Source organism: Pollachius pollachius, assembly GCF_949987615.1.
Source record: "Pollachius pollachius genome assembly, chromosome: 10".
NCBI lineage: Eukaryota > Metazoa > Chordata > Actinopteri > Gadiformes > Gadidae > Pollachius > Pollachius pollachius.
Window position 1 is genome coordinate 16,763,434 of NC_136943.1, and position 17,593 is coordinate 16,781,026.

Sequence of the window (17,593 nt, forward strand, 5' to 3'; positions counted from 1 at the left end):
GAGCAATCTGTCCCTCTGGATGTTTCACAGCTACTGTGGTGGTCCACTTCGTGGACCACGTGTCCTGGTCCAGTTCCTGGCAAGAAAGAATAAAGTTTCTCATAACTTTGAGAGAGTGAAGTGACTCATATTTAATGAATTCATTGATTTAAAATAATGATACCTGAGAGTCAAAGAAGTTAAGGATATTTGCTGATTAATATGCAACGTTGGGCGTCGATTGAAAAAGATGAGGGAACCTTCAAGTCCTTTCCCTCATTAACCTTATTTCTGACCTTCCCTCCGTTCCATTCACTATTTTACTTCCCTCCCTCATTCCTTCCCTCAGTATTCCCTCCATCTAAGCTTCTGTGTTTCTTCTTTCCTTCCTTATCTCCCTCCCAGGAACCCATTCATCCATCAATCAATCTATTCATCCTTCATTCCTCTTTCCTTCCTTCCTTTCTCTTTCCCTTCCTCCCTCGACTAACTCTCTACCCTACTTGGTAATCCCAGGTCATTGATCGCTAAATTGAATCCCAGATTAGGTTTATCAGCAGGGTACTGTTTCGCCTAATGTCTTGGTATGCCATGAATAGATCGGTCAGATCTCCACCAACCCATCTACGTCCTTCTTAGATTGTAATCTTTGAAAGGTCTCGTAAAGGTCCTGTAAATACGAACAGACTGCCTGATGATTCATAGCCTTGAGCAAACTTAGTGTGGCCCTGCTGATTGGTTTACAATTATGTGGGAAGAAAACCAGACAGATTGTGAAATACTGCCAACTGTAAATTGAATAATATGGACAGAGGCCTTCTACAGAGGCACCATCGAAAGCATCCTGACCAGCTGCATCACTGTGTGGTATGGGAGCTGCACTGCATCCAACCGCAAGACCCTGCAGCGCACAGTGAAGCCTGCTGGTCAGATCACCGGCGCCCCACTCCCTCCCCCCTGGACCTCTATGGAACCCGCCTCACCCTCAAAGCAGCCAGCCTCGTGGTGACCCCAGCCAGCACTCACACATCCTCCACAGCCTCTCCTCGCCGGCTCCACCAGACTGGGATCCATTTTTTTTCCAACAGGCTGTTCGGAAGCTCAACTCTCTCCCCTCTCTTTCTCTCCTTCCTTCCCCTCTGCCCCCACGACCTCTGGGATATGAAACCCCCTCCCATCTGACCCAAAGATGCCTGGACCTTTTACTTTTCTTCTGCACTATACAGACCTTTTTGCACTATTTAGAATTTATTATTGTACATATTACTTATCTTATTTTATTTCATTTACCAATTTTATTTCATGCTTAATGCACTGCAGGTCAGAGACGAACAAAAATTTGGTTCTTCTATTTGTCTTGGACATTTGTTTTAACTGACCTTAAAGCTGACTTCGACTTTTTGACTGCCACCGCGGCTCATCACCCGCCAAAAACATCCTGCTTTGAACTGTGAACCCTTTACTCCTAGCAGCTATAAAAAGCTAAAAGCTATAAAAGCTACAAATTGTCTCCATCAATGCAGGATATGTGGAAAATGCGCCGACGCTTAGCGCATATTATTAATCAAAGAAACTAAGATTGCGTTACCGCGTTATTATCGCGCGAATTTTAAAAGCCCTAATTTTTATATATGTCGTTTGTGTGTGGGGACCCCCGTTTATAGAAGTTAAAAGCTAAATGCTTGAAAACTATCTTTTGAACAGGAGCAGGAATTATTTGTATTTCTTCAGTCTCCAGTTCGCAGATAATCAATATAAGTGACCAGAAAGATAATAATCAAACCAAAAGACCAAAAAAACATTGCCTCAGCATAACAAACACTGTATTTTGGTTTATTAATCAGCTACTTGACATGTAGCCTTGGGGCTAAGTGTGTGTTGGTGGGGGTCAGGGTGGGTATCTGGGCCCTGGGCTCCAGTGATGTTCATGAAGGGGGGGAGTACCCGTCAGGGAGTTGCTTGGGCGTCGCCAGCCGCTGGATGCGAGGGGAAGCTTTAGCCCGCCGTGCTGCCATGGAAACCTGGTAGACAACACCATTCATTAAACATAATACTACAGCATATACACAATACTACAGTATATCAAGATTATACTGAAGCATTATGCAAAGGACTACAGTATAGAAAGATAATACTACAGCAATTACACATAATACTACAGTATACCCAGAAAATGTTAAAGAAATAATGATACAGTATATACAGATAATCCAGTAAATTCACATAATACTACAATAACTACACACAATACTACAGTATACATAGTTCAGAACAGACACATAATACTAAAGTATAACAGATAATGCTCTGAGTTCTATAATAAATTATACTTATTTATTAGCTGATATTACTAATTAATCTTGTGACTGTAAGTAAGTAGGTTATATAGCCCCTTTAACACAAAAAAAAGTTGCATAACATTTAAAAGTGCTTAACAGAAAGGCTGCATAACAACAAAAAGTATGTTAAAAAAAAAGTATAGGCCTATACATAAAACCATAACATAAAATGATTAAAATCGTCTGCCAAAAATCGTACAGAACTCTCGCAAAAAAAAAATATATATTACAGGTTCTGGGTAAATGAATGAGTGAACAGAGATGAGTAACACCCAAACCAAGCCTCTTACAGTCCGGATGGGCTCCTCGGGTCGGCTCGGCTGGTAGCAGGCCTGGCTGAGCCTCAGCCTGGGTAGAGACAGGGGCTCCGGTCTGGGGGACTTGGTCCGTGCTCTGGGGGTCTCAGAGGTCCCCTTCTCCACCACCTGGTGGACAAGGGTCCACTCAAATCAAGCTTTATGCATTGAGGGCCATCAATGCAAAACGGTTTGTATCGAGAATCAAATATGTGGTGGAAAGGAGAAATTAAATTGTCACCCTCAAAACAAATATTTGAAACCTTTAAAAAACTTTAAACTGAGATATAAGTAAGTGCTCCCTTTCTTCACTCACTCCTTACTTTGTCCAATAACTAGGTGATTGTAACCTATCTCTGATCTAACTTACAGGTGGATTTATGTAACCCTATCTGTCTACTAGGGTCCAAACCTGTGTACTGGGGCCCCTACCTGTGTTAGAGAGCCCTGCCTGTGTTATAGGGGCCTACCTGTGCCCTAGGGCCCCTGCCAGTGTTAGAGAGCCCTGCCTGTGTTATAGGGGCCTACCTGTGTCCTAGGGCCCCTGCCAGTGTTAGAGAGCCCTGCCTGTGTTATAGGGGCCAACCTGTGTCCTAGGGCCCCTGCCAGTGTTAGAGAGCCCTGCCTGTGTTATAGGGGCCTACCTGTGTCCTAGGGCCCCTGACAGTGTTAGAGAGCCCTGCCTGTGTTATAGGGGCCTACCTGTGTCCTAGGGCCCCTGACAGTGTTAGAGAGCTCTGCCTGTGTTATAGGGGCCTACCTGTGTCCTAGGGCCCCTGCCAGTGTTAGAGAGCCCTGCCTGTGTTATAGGGGCCTACCTGTGTCCTAGGGCCCCTGCCAGTGTTCTAGGGCCCCTACTTGTGTTCTACGACATCTACTTATGTATTTCAGTGCCCCTTCCTGTGGTCTAGGGGCTTACCTGTGTGTTTGGGGCCCCCACCTGCCTCTTGCTCTGGAAGTGAGGGTGGGTGGTCTTGGGCCTGGAGAGTTCCAGGAGACGAGGGGAGAGTTTGGGGTTTCTGATCCGGAGGTCCACGTGCCACACGGGACAGGTGGGCTCACATTCCGGGGTGTGGCCGTAAAGTGTGCTGGACCAATCAGAACACAGATTAAAAAACCAGAAGCAATACATTTGACAATACATATCACCAACAACTCAACCCAAACCCCCCTCACCCCTGAAGGGGTCATCTGATTTGTGTGATTTAACTGACTCTTAGAAGTCCATTCAGATGTAACATGTATATTGTATTGACCACACTTTGTAACCTATTAACCCTAACAAGAGGTTTTTGTTTTCCGTGCTACTTTAACTTCCTTTTTTCTGAATTTTTGTGTGCATACATAAAGGAAAGAAAGAGAGCAAGCCCATGGTGTTTTTTTCAACAGCTTGAACAGCTTGTCGTCTGTCCACAACAGCAGGATACCACACTGGATACACTGCTATTTCTGAGGACTTTAAAAGAGTATGGGGGGGGGGGCTCTGCTCCTTCCTCTCGAAATCAGCCCCAGAGCAACAGAGGTCACCACTGGCTTTCTCACACACAAACACACACACACACACACACACACACACACACACACACACACACACACACACACACACACACACACACCCACACACACACACACACACACACACACACACACACACACACACACACACACACAAACATACACACACACACACACACACACACACACACACACACACACACACACACAGCTGCCCCAAGACCAGGCCCCATGTGGCCATTTTGTGTTTTGACAAGAGTTTTCCCTTGTTTTGCCAAATGATAAATTAACTGAGTACATGAATGACTGCATGAATATAATACCAACCTATCTATTGCAATGAACCGGACCCAGCTCACATTCAAGTCACAAAATAGTGAACCGGACCACCGTACTGTAAATAATCCAATAGCTTGATCTTATCTGGCTGTAGTTGGGCCTGGGCAGTTTGCTAGACCTGGTTGGGTTAGGGTCCCGGACTGGTAGCGCGTGGTTACCCTGACTCCTCTGAGCTGTTGAGCCGTGGGCGACGGGATGCCAGGCGGGTGACCAGCTCAGCCTGGGACCTCTTGGAGGAAGGACATAGTGGGGGAGTATTCCTCCAGAAGCTCCCTTCCTCTCTTCTACAGGACACACACACGCACACACACACACACACTCACACACACACACACACACACACACACCCACACACACACACACACACACACACACACACACGCACACACTTGCGTTAGTGACACGTGTGTGAGTGTGCATTGGAACAGAAGACATCATGCCTGAGATGAAGTTGTCGTAAAGATGTCGTACATGCATCCAGGAGCAGGGAGAGAGGAGTTAGACATTATTATTATTATTATTATTATGGAGACACAAATTAAAGCACTGTTTAAGGAGTAATGCTTCCGGTTTGCCATTCTGATTCAATTATGTTGTGTGCTGCTGCGCTTTTAATTTTACATCCAGGAATAGGCTCATCTTTCAGTCAAGGTCTCTTCCTGTGCAGATGGAAGCACAGGAGTTGGGAATGACCATGGTCCTATGATAGCAGTGACCAGAGACCACATTTACAATTTTTTTGTACAACTGACATTTTTTAATCCAAAGCAACTAACGGTGAATTCAGATACATGTCATTTATGAGCAGGAATGTGTAAGCTTGCTCAGGAATGCCTCCCGGTTAAGCTGTTGACACTGGGGATCAAACCCAGCACCTTTTGTTTGGGAGTCACCCTACCAAAATGTTTTGTTACAATACATGTTATTGTTGTTTGTAGTTACAATGTAGAAACCTTAGCTGATTTGTAGTTGGTTGTGGCATTGCCAATTCGGGAAGTCTTGAAGAGTCTTGGACCACGGACCGATAACAAGGTCCACAAAAAGGTACTGAGTCACGGTTCGTTAATAGCTCATCAATAATAGTGTGTGTGGGTTACTGGGGTGGTTACCTGTTGTGGTCAGGACCCCCTGCTGTGAGATCTCTCTTTGGCCGGGCCAAGCGTTGTGTTCTTTTGGAAGGATGAGCAGCCAGTGCAGAGCGACAGATAGGCCATATTGGCTCCTGGTTTCCCCAGGTTAGCTTCTCACTGGCCAATAAAATGAACCATTTTTATTATAGAAACAAAAATTTAAAAAATGCATTCATTTACAGGGTAATTCTCCTTTATCAGAAGAATGTTCCTTCTATTCCCCTCATACTATTCCGATTCTTTTGCTGAAATCTGCGTACATGATGCCAGACCTCTATCGTGACACAAAACGTTTCCACAAGGGGTTCACACCAATTGCTCAAAAAAATTATTAGGACTACTACTACTAGTACTCAGACCAAAACTCCATTCCAATATAGGCTTATTTTGTAATATTTTAGGGAGTCATATGAAATGGCAAAAACAACAAACGAAGACATATTTGATTGCTACCTGTTCTTTTCCAATATGATTCAAAATGCATTGTTGTCAGACAAGATAAATACTGTTTATTTTTTAGATAGACGTACCAAGGTGTTGTAACACAAACTGTTTTGGAACATTTGTGGCAGGCCAACTCCAAGATTCTAGAACACAGAATAATATAACTACAGCCATTAAACAAACAACAATAACTATGGAACCATAGATTATTTACAAGTTCATGATTATTTATTTGCAAATCAGACGTATGTTAAAGACAAAAAGGTTAAAGCCGCACACACACACACACACACACAAAGATGTGCACCTGTTTGAAGGTGAGAATGTGCCTTGCATCCCTAAAAAAACAGATGGAAACATTTGTTGCTTACTCTTAGAAAAAGGTGACCAATCACAACAATCTTAAAAAGAAAACACTTACCATTGCCAGACACAGACACCATGTTGACTCAAGTGGAGAAGCGTGAGCTGACAGGAACTGGTGTCGACAACTGAAACTCCTGTCAGCGTCATAGTAACGTCGGCCTGTAGTAACTAATCCCTCGGCGTAGACCCGTAAGTAGAGTCGGAAACCCAAGCCACTTGCTGCGCCTCACAGACTTCCCAACTCTTCCCTCACCACTGGTCGGACGGGAAGTGCTGGTTATACGTCCGTGTCAGGATGTGTGTACAAGTGGATGTTTATATAGAGGGGAGAGATTCTATGACAAAAATATGACTAATGTCAATGCCAATTAGCATCTAGATATTAGTGTAATTAAATACAGTTATGTTGTTAGGCTATATGATAGTATTAGAATCATTATAGGCTACTACTATTTAAACAAGTCACTACTACTACTAGTCAACAACTACTACTCCACGTCCACAAATGTGGAAATGTATTTTCTCAGGCTAGTTAAAATACATCACAGTAAATCACAATTAATTCAGTAGAATAATAAATAACACAACATCCACAGTACGGGCAGCAATAACAGACATGGAAAAGTTAATACATTTTGGTATAAAAGACTTTGTAGATGTTCTTGGTTGCTTTAGCTGCTCTATAGCGTCTTGGGGGCTGAATTTGTTAAAAAGGGGATGAACAGGATCAGACACAGTTTGTCTGGCATTTTGATTCACCTGCGTATTAAAAAAGAAATTGACATGTTAAACAAGTCAATCTATCATTCAGATTATATTGTTATTTTTTTCTATAGAAATTTGAGACTGAAGAGAGGCATCTTGTTCCTGGGAGGATGTCTGTGATTAGCTTTGCTCGCTGCTCCAGCCCTTCTTCAACAAAATTCCACCTTCCTTACTGTTTCTGAAATTGATGAATCCAAGGAGTCGAAAACTAGAAGATCTGAACTCTATTCAATAAACGGGTTCACCGTCATCTCAATCACCATTAACTAAGGCTTCTTGCACTGCTGTCTGCTGCTCATGGTGACGGTTTTCACATTTTGGGGAAAAACACTCTTGAACACTGAAGTTATTCTGGGAATTTCCCCATCCAGTGTGCACCGTTCCTCAAAAGTTGGAGGGTTTGCCTCAAATGTGCAGTGTCCCTTGTGAGCTAGTACAGGCTACGAGCTGTGACTTGGAGCGCATGGCCTGAATCTGCAGTGCGATCTTGACTCGTACCAGAGCATTTATCCATCAACCATCTTCAAGCCAGTTTCGCAGAGGTTGAAGCACACACAGATGGATTTTTTTTCCTCCAAATTACTACCTGCAGTAGGGACGAGCTCCGTCCAATGTAGTCTTGTATGGTAAAAGACTTTACAAGAACAAAGGTACAAGTTGTACCTTTGCCTTTTTTCCATTTTCCAAATTTTATTTGCCCGGATCAAATGTTTAATGGTCATGACTAACCTGATTGATGATTGACCTGGTTACAGGCTTAAAACTCTTTTTATAACGATTTTCTGAAATGTCAATGGAGAAAATGAATGGGAAATTTACTTCCGTAACCAGAGCTGTTCAAAAAGTGACTGATGCGCTCTACAAGGGGACGGATTGGAAGAAGGCCTGAAGTCAGGCCTGGGATTTCTTTGTCTGGTTACTCAAAATGGCCTACTTGAACTTCAAACTTACAGGCCTGTAAGTTTGAAGTGCCCCAACTGGCTGATCGGCCAGTTGGGGCAGGCTGATCGGGTGGGGCTGGAGGTGTGATTGTGCGGATTGGCCTTTACAAATATTGAAGGGTGGAACAGGTGGAGGTGGACCAATGGCGACTATAGACTGTAAGGTTAGAATACATACAACACATTCAACCTAGTGTCTTCAGCCTTTTATTTTAGTAAAAAATTACATTACTGATATGCTAAAACTGTGGGTTGATCGTTTAACCGGTTAAAGTTATACAGTTAATTTGTTCTTTAAAGTTTGTTTGTGATTTATACATAACATTGGGGTCTACACATTTTTTTTAAATATATTCAATGAAATTATACCATAACAGTCAAAATCCTGACATTTACAAAGCTGGTATATGAAAAAGATATGCGATTTTAAAAAGTTGAACTTGTGTTTAACCTCAATTCCCTACGTTAATACCAAAATAAAAGCCATTTTCATTTTTCAAATATGATCATTTTAAATGCAAATGATAGGAATTGAAAAGACACAATAAGTAGAAACACATGTTAAAAACTTGACACTCAATATGACCATTTCTAGTTTGTGAGTAAACCATATAAAGTCTGTGACATTGGCTCAGACTATGTTTTGCTATAAAAATACAGAAAATGTATTGTTTCTCATTTCAAACTGCCATAGACTGAGGAGGGCTGTATCTAAGACCCATCTAAATGGATAGTACTGTAAAAAAATAATATACAGTATATGATATGTATATATGATGTATATCATTATCAGGTATCCATGGTTTGTATTTTCAATTTAAGACATTGCTGGTATTCAGCGGGGCGCGGGGGGGAGGGGCTAGCGGGGGCTTAAGCTCCTCCTGATGAAGGCTGAACCCCTCAAACCCACCCCTCCAAATAAACTCAGTCATTTTGTGATGAAAATATGAATGTTTTAAATAATGTGGTGAGCAGCACGGGAATGACCAGACGGATGCCCAAGTTATAGGAGTTTGCAACTCTCGTGGCCCATACTCCGCACGACCCTGCAAGTTGCCTTTATGTAAACACACCACACACACCTCCCTGGATCCGTTGCGGCACTTGGCGACCACGGCCGTGATCGCAACAAAAATATAATATATATACATGAAGACATCGGACTGCCTTATACGTAACAAAACTGACTATGAAATCAAATTTTTCATTTGCGTAAATGACAGTTGCTGCTTGTGATTTGATTGGTTGATTCGTATCATATTGTAGTTTTTAGCATAATTTGTTGCGTCAAAATATATTAAACAATCTCCCCCCCCTTTAGCTCCCACAATTATAATTCTTTGGCGCCGCTACTCTTGGTGTTTTACAATAAAAGCTCTCTTATCCACAATCCACACGTTCAGCACAAATTATAAAGAAGTCAGTCAAATTATGTTCTCCCAATTATTTGCGATTCCTTTTATAAATAAAAAGTAACAATAAACCTCTGGTGACAATGACACACTTTTCCCAGAGCAAAATTACTTTACAAGGTCCATAGTGAAGCGATGTCACCTGGTTTGGTCTGACAGAAAGCATAGAAACCGCAAAGAGGTGAAGTAGTACACATCTACCAAGCCAAACCCTGAACTACCATCATAAACACTAGTAAATAAAAACAAATGGAATCGGATTAGTCTGAAATGACCAGCAATGCAATACAGTCAAGTTGTTTAAAACAAGAAATATTGGTGCTTGTGAGTGCAGGTCTTTGATTGTGTCTCATCTGATTCCACGTGTAAAAACATGGTCATGCATTCAATTGAAATGCCACAGCCTGAGTCACCTGGGCGAAAAACAAATGACACAAAAGACAACTAACAAGTGCAAAATAAACTTAGGAAACTAAGTTTATCAAAGCAACAAAAGAAACACACAATCGTAAATGGCCCGCACAGGACAAAATCCAGGTACTAATCCGCCGGCGTCGTCACACGTCACAGACCATCTGGAAGATGAGGTCGCGCGCGTCCTCGGCTCCGGAGTTAAGCTCCGCCTCTCCCTTCTGGACGTACGTGCCGATGAGGAACATCTTCCGCTGGTCCCCGACCTGGCACAGCCCCAAGGCCTCGTGGAGGTCTGTGATGCTGCACGCCCCCGCCAGGTCCTGCACACGAGAAGGGACACATCAGCCAACCAGAGACCCAAGCCGAGGGTTGCTCAGGGACATGAGTAAGAACGGATGTGAAGTTGATTGGCCATTTCATCGGCTCCCCTACAGTGACATCACACTGGCATTGCCCACCCAGATGATGGATAGATCAGCCTGACCATACCTGCTCTTCAATGACCTTTATCTGAATTCCCTGCAAGTCTCTTAGGATGACAGTGTCTGTATAAGGATAAACCTGGTCAATAAAATCATGGAGTCCCCCCCCTCTTACCTGTTTGTTGGCCAGCACAACTAGGGGCAGCAGGGGGTCTCGGGCCACCAGCTCCTGCAGGTGTATCCTGGCCGTCGGGAAGAGGTCGGCCCTGGATGAGTCCACCACGAACACCAGCACGGCTGCCCTGCCCAGATACTTCTGCCAGTAGGGACGCAAGTGCTCCTTTCCTCCGACTGCACAATACAAATGTCCCAACGTCACAAAAGATTCATAAGCACATAAATTTGCCCCGGAACAATGCCATCACTCATAAAGTCTTTGACTTCTTTGAGAAGTGCTTGTGTGTGTGTATGTATATATATATATATATATATATACACACACATACATATAAAACTATCCAATTATGGCATATATCATTCTGTTGACATAATGTGGGGGAGGGAACCGTCTTAAGGAGACTATCAGCCTGAAATGGATTGTGTGGAGAACAATATCGACCGCCATAAACTGTGCTTTACGCACGTACTAGAAGAGAGGGAGATGCGAATCGTAGAGTTTGCAATTTTTTAGGCTGCACATTTTTGCAGGAAAAGCGGGGGTGAAAGCTCCTTGTAGAAATATTATTTATTCATATCGGAAGTATTAATTCATGAAATGTTGAGAAATGAAATGAGAAATACGTCCTCTGAACAAACTCCTCAATGCAGCCACCATCTTGGAGCTGTCAACTGATGGGAGTCATAGAAGAATGAGGGGGACCATAATGATGCCACTCCTGATAACTACAGGCACTGATGCTTTGCTGTGTATTTTTATCTGCTGTTTTTAACTTCCTCCCTGGAGGACAATACAATCATAAAGGAAGTCAGAGTCTATCTATTTACGCATAGAATCTCATAAGTTCAGAGTGGAGCTTTACTCTCGAGGAACTCGATCTGCAGGTCTTCTCGGTTGATGGAGACGGCGTTGAAGCCCTCCGTGGGCACCACGTCCTGTTCCAGACCGCCCGCGGAAAAACAGTGCAGCAGGCTGGTCTTCCCGGACCCGTCCAAGCCCAGTACCAGCACCTGGTTACTAGCCTTCTGGCCCGATTTGGACTGAGTGAGGGAAACAGAAAATACTGATGAACTCAAGGAGGCATGACACAGCATTATTGACTTATTTACTATTTTGGGCTGCTATTTTCTTGCTAATCACTCCCTTTGTTTTTGGCCATTTGTTCTATCTTTTCCATCCATAATTCCGTTTTTTTTTTTCAGTGTTGTGGTGATGCGTCTTTTGCGGTGACTGTGACTGGATGCCTGGTGTTTTGTGGTGACTGTGACTGGACTCCCCTCATTGTTACCAGAATGCTAACCGGCCAGCACATCATCACCATAGACAACGTATATTTTTCTTAGCTAAATTATTTTAAAATGATTTCTTCAATGTTTATTAGTTAGTCAGTTATTAACCCTCATATGGGTCTCAATATGAGGGTTTCAGAATAACTGTGATTAAGGTCTGTAGAAAAAGATTTAATTTATAGAGGTTGTGATAAAAAGCCTTTTTTTTTTTGCAGTAGCACACAATGACATACACAGTATAGCAAATAAAAGTATGTATGTACGCATCCAAGTATCACCTTATTTGATGCACATTGAGCATATGGTTCATGCCTGCTATAAGTATGCTGTCCAAATAACATGCATGTTGTTTTCACTTCAAAAATGAATTGGTCAGAACAAATAAGGAATGCTGCAATAAGAATGGAGCAAGAGAAGTCGGCCCACAGAAAAGGAGACCGTCAATCGGAGTCAAGGAAGTGTGCTATTCTACAACACCACAGTACATGAACACTGTACCTCGGCTACCGAAGCTTTCTGGGCTTGCGCTGCCTCTGCAGTCACAGCGGAGAGTTGTGTTTTGGCAATGCAGTCTGATTCAAGCGTTGACGTTTGAAGACCGGGATCTTCCTTTTGTCTCGGTTGCTTGCATCCCGAGCTCATGTATGTCCAGATGACATAACCAAGTCCGCCCGTAAGTGCGATAGATGTGCCGACAAACACCGCTTCCCTAAACCCAGACATGTTATATTTTCTTTTTTTGCAAACACGATAAAATATTTGTTTCCCCACGCGTCCGTTGATCACATTTTAACGCCTTGCCGATTTCGCCTTGCAATCTGTTATACTGCTCCACAAGTGGATTATAACAACAGGAAGTTAGCCACAACTTGTCCACCCGATGTTTCCGGGCGAAAACAAAGAAGTAACAAGTGCTGTAATAAAAGAGTAAGCCGACAGAGGGCGATCTTCTTCTGAGTTGCTGGGTTGGTTAGTCAATATTAAGTTCCCATGGCGATATGGTGCCCCCGCATCGCATAGCTTCATCCCTTTGCAAAGCCAGAAAGCCTGGTAGTATGTTCCTGCAATAGATGAGGTTGCCATTTCAACATAAGTCCAAAGACTTCAAGTGACACTTCCTTCGTGAAACATAGATAAGATAGACTAGTGGTTCTCTAATGGGGTTACTTTGACTTTGACTACTGCAGGGGGTGCACCTGAAAGGAAAAAAAATTGAAACAATCTGAAAGCTAGACAAAAGAAAATCGAGAAAATGGACTAGTGGTTTAACTATGACAAGGAGAAAGAAGAATCCGTGAAAAGGCACATCCAGAAACACCAAAATGTCGTAGGAATATTTTTAATGGCAGTTGCATTAAGCACAGGCCAAGGTTTCTCACAAAATTGTGAGCATTTGCACCCTTTTCATGTTCAGGTAATTGCTAAGTAGAACGCATATATATTTTATTTAATTTATTTTCCTCTCAAAAATGTTTTGTGCCAGTGAAGTGGGTAGGTCTGCCTTCCAACTTCCAACTTCCAACATCCCCAAACACGCAGCATAGACATATTCCCTTCCACATACAGAGAAATATTGACGTTAAGTAAGGGATAATGTATACAACGCCGGTCATTATCGGGAAAATAAGCCCCGACAGGGCGAACCGGACACCGACGCGAAGCAGAGCTGTCTTGCTTCGACCTGAAGCATTATCCCGCTTATTACACGGCTACTTCCCAAAACGGAAAAATAACTTCACAAGGTGTATCTTTTTACAATTTATTTGTAACCATTGGTAGTCTTGATCAGACAATGACGTTGACGTCGCTTAGCAACCGAATACGCAGAGGTTGATGGGTTACCTGACTACTTGCCGAATGCCGGTTGATACGGTGGCGGACTGGGCGGTCTTGCATTCTGGCGGGTGCCGAGGGCCCGCGGCCTCTCGTGGGCCGTTTAAGCCGGCCGGCGGATCAGAGAGAAAATATCAGTATTTATACCAGAGATATGGGTCCCTATATCACAGTCATGGTTACCCTAAACTTTTACATCGGTCTACATTGTTTTGTAGCCAAATTTCTTAAAATAATAAAAAATGTGCATGGTTCGAAATAAAACAAATCTACCTGTATTTTCTTTATCTGATTATTTGTTTGCAAAAGTTTAAATGAAGCAATCACAGTATAATCCTATGTAAATAAGAATCGTTGGGTTTTAGTAAACGCACAAAATGCACTGGGTTAAACGAAATATTAGTAACACTGAAACAAAAAGGTACATTAATAAACATTACTACTTTTTAATGAATGTATTACCCAATATGAGTAAATAGTAAAGGGGGGATAGTCGTACAAGCGAGGGTTTGGCGACAGGAGGGTGGTCGTACAGGTGAGGGTTCAGCAACACTCCATAGGGAGGTGATTGTTAGGGCGAGTGACAGAACACAAGGGCTTAACAATCAAAACACTAGGAAGGGACGAGTTGTGTTGGTCGGTGTAAAACGAAGATGAGTGGCTGAAGAACCAGGGTTTAACTAGGGCAGAGATGATGACCGGAGATTGATGGCAGGTGTGCAGGTTAAACAGGTGTAGAGCCGGGGGAAAACGAGGGAACACCTTGCCAAAGAGGACCAGACAGAGCAGAGCATTTGCAGTGTGAGGCCACCGCTGTAACAGTATCCTCCACTCAATGGGCCCCTCGAGGCGACCCACCAGGTCTATCTGGGTGCTCCTCACGGAAATCCCGGATCAAGGTTGCGTCAAAAATATTGCTGCGGGGCTGCCAGCTGCGCTCCTCAGGGCCATAACCCTCCCAGTCTACCAAGTACTGGTAACCCTGGCCCCGTCGGCGCACGTCCAGCAGCCGACGGACAGTGTATGCCGGTTGGTCATTGATGATGCAGGGTGGTGGAGGAGCTGCAACTGGGGGGGGGGGGGGGGGGGGGCAGATGGCTGGTGGAAACAGGCTTCAACATAGAGACATGGAATTTGGGATGAACCTTCATATGAGAAGGCAACTTTAGTTTGACTACTGTAGGGTGTATGATAGAATCAATCAGAAAAGCGCCCACATAACGGGGGGTGAGTTTCTTGGATACCGTCTTGAGGGGTAGGTCTTGGAGGAGAGCCCAACCCTCTGTCCCGCAAGTTAGTTGGGAGCCTGGGGCCGTTGTCGGTCAGCGATGCGCCCAGTTGCGGTCAGCTGAGCGGAACGCACATCCCCCCGAATCTTGTGACACCGACGGAGATGAGACTGAACCGATGGGACGGCAATTTCAACCTCCTGAGCTGGGAAGAGAGTTGGCTGGTAACCCATAGAGCACTCAGGTGGTGACATACCTGTGGCTGTGCTTGGTAGGGAGTTATGAATGTACTCATTCCAGGCCAAATGGTTGCTCCAAGAGGAAGGTTTTTTAGTGAGGCGCAACGGAGTGCCGCTTCAAGATCCTGGTTGAAAAGCTCTGCCTGCCCATTAGTCTGTGTATGGTAACCAGAAGACAAACTCACTGATGCTCCCAGAGCTTGACAGAAAGCCTTCCACACCAGGGAGATCAATTGTTGTCCACGGTCAGAGACGATGTCGGAGGGTATTCCATGGAGACGCAGCACATGCTTAACCAAGAGGTCTGCTGTCTCAAAAGCCGTGGGGTGTTTAGGGAGAGCCACAAAATGAACCGCTTTTGAGAAACGGTCCACTATGGTGAAAATCACTGTTTCCCTGAGATGAAGGAAGACCCGTAATGAAATCGAGGGAGATATGTAACTAGGGGCGGCCAGGTACTGGCAGAGGGCGTAGCAGGCCAGTGGGCGGACGACAGAAGGATTTCCCGCGAGCACACACCATGTAGGCCATGAAGGCACGGTTGTCAGCATCCATTGTGGACCACCAGAAGTGCCGCTTCAGGGGAGAGAGGTTGCGGCTGATTCCAGGATGGCAGGAAAACCTGGAGGTGTGCGCCCACTGAAGGACCTGGGAGCGAACTGACACAGGCACAAAGAGACAATAGTAGGGCCGTTGCCTGGGACTGGTTCCGTGAGTTGGGCCTCAAGAATTCGTGATTCAATCTCCCACATCACCGCGGCCACCGCACAGGACGAAGGGGAGGATATTGTCACAGCTTGGAACAGAGCCTTCGGAGGCAAACTGGCGGGAGAGAGCATTGGGCTTGATGTTCCTGGAACCTGGACGGTGGGTTAGGTTAGGGTGAAGCTGAAGAGGCCGAAAAAACAACGCCCATCTGGCTTGATGAGAATTGAGGCGTCTAGCTCGGGCCAGTCAATGAAGGGGTGTTCAGCTCCCTCCAGCCAGTGCCGCAATTCCTTCAAAGCCAGTTTTTTTTTGCAGTTGTCCAATTGAGGATTATAGTCAAACTATGGCTTTAATCGGATTGGAAGTGGTGTGAGAATTGATGACTTTTTACTCCTCATTCACATATAAGGTCATTTAAATTTCCTACCGAGAAATTAATACCTCAGGGGTAGTATTATTCAGGAAATTTTCAGGGTACAAATGTCAGGATATGTTGCTCACATATACGGCCAATCAGGAGAATAGCAGGAGAATATCAGTACTTACACGTGTGTCTGAAAGCGGTCAGTATCTGAGCATTTTGACAACATTATAAAATGAGTCAATTTATGGGTTACAGGGGTAATTGTTCAATAGAAGGTGTAGTATACTATGAATGCATATTAATTATTTGTTTGTCATCATTAGTTGAAAATAATAATAACAAACAGCTGAAAATTGTGTTCATTTACAGAAACACCTGAGTGAAATAAATGTTGTGTGTCAAATGTCAATCAATTAATGTTCATTATACCCTCTTTGTCTCAAACGTTTGGACATTTCATGTACTTTAATTTCATGTTCTTTTTTATGGTAAGTTTGTCAGACTAAGAAGGATATGTAGCAATGAAAAATATCATGAAATTAAAGTACATAAAATGTCCCAACGTTTAAGTCAAAGGGGGTATGATGAAACGCTAATTGACCAAGCAGTTGAAAAGGCCTACAAAAGAGACAGAAAATTACTACTAAACCCTACACTTAAACACTCAGAAAGTAGAGTGACTTTTGTGTCTCAATACTCCACTGCATCAAAGCAGGTCAAACTAATTGTCAATAAGCATTGGAAAGTTAGAATGTGACCCAAGTCTTAATCATTTATCGTCACTGAAACCTCGCTTATGTTTTAAAAGAGGAAAGAATATTAGGGATATGGTGGTGAGATCTACATACATGGAAACCCCAAAGACTAATTGGCTTGCTCAACAAGTGTACGGAAATTATAGATGTGGGAAATGTGCACATTGTTCCCATACATTTGACACAAAAACATTTAGTCACCCACACTCAGAAATATCACATAAAGGAATTCATTAATGGTCTATCGATACATGTGGTATACATCCTTAAATGCCCGTGTGGGTTGATATACATCGGTCAAACCAAACGGAATTTAAAACTGAGAATTGCAAAACATAAAGGGGCAATAAGAAATGGCAATATGGAGTATGCCATTGCCAGACATTATAAAGAAAAGAACCATGGACCAGCCACCTCCCTCAAATTCATTGGCATAGAGCGAGTGCTACCCAGCCCACAAGGGGGCAACTTGATTAAAAAAGTTTTAAGGAGAGAGGCCTACTGGATAAATCAATTAAACACGGTGGAACCCAATGGCCTCAATGAATTACAGGATTTAAGTGTATTCTTGTGAAAGTTTTAATCTTCTGGTGTTTGAGCATCTATATTTGCACATTGTTATTTATGATATGTGAG

General features: G+C 43.6%; 1 protein-coding gene across 1 annotated transcript; it reads right to left on the reverse strand.

Annotated features, from left to right (window-relative positions):
* Positions 1-8,305: 8,305 nt before the first annotated feature.
* Positions 8,306-12,703, reverse strand: arl9 (ADP-ribosylation factor-like 9). Its single transcript, XM_079745013.1, has 4 exons — positions 12,328-12,703; positions 11,403-11,580; positions 10,538-10,713; positions 8,306-10,260 (listed from the first exon to the last, which is right to left on the reverse strand). The coding sequence occupies exons 1-4, from the start codon at positions 12,550-12,552 to the stop codon at positions 10,084-10,086; spliced, it is 756 nt and encodes a 251-aa protein (XP_079601139.1). The 5' UTR covers positions 12,553-12,703; the 3' UTR covers positions 8,306-10,083.
* Between the last annotated feature and the right edge of the window lie 4,890 nt (positions 12,704-17,593).

What these genes read in the sequence shown, in the direction of transcription:
- arl9 (XM_079745013.1), bottom strand. Translation starts at nt 12,552, where the DNA reads ATGTCTGGGTTTAGGGAAGCGGTGTTTGTCGGCACATCTATCGCACTT. An exon ending in AGAAAGCTTCGGTAGCCGAG is followed by an intron (nt 11,581 to 12,327) that starts GTACAGTGTTCA and finishes TCCCTCACTCAG; the next exon opens with TCCAAATCGGGCCAGAAGGC. An exon ending in GCAGATCGAGTTCCTCGAGA is followed by an intron (nt 10,714 to 11,402) that starts GTAAAGCTCCAC and finishes TGTATTGTGCAG; the next exon opens with TCGGAGGAAAGGAGCACTTG.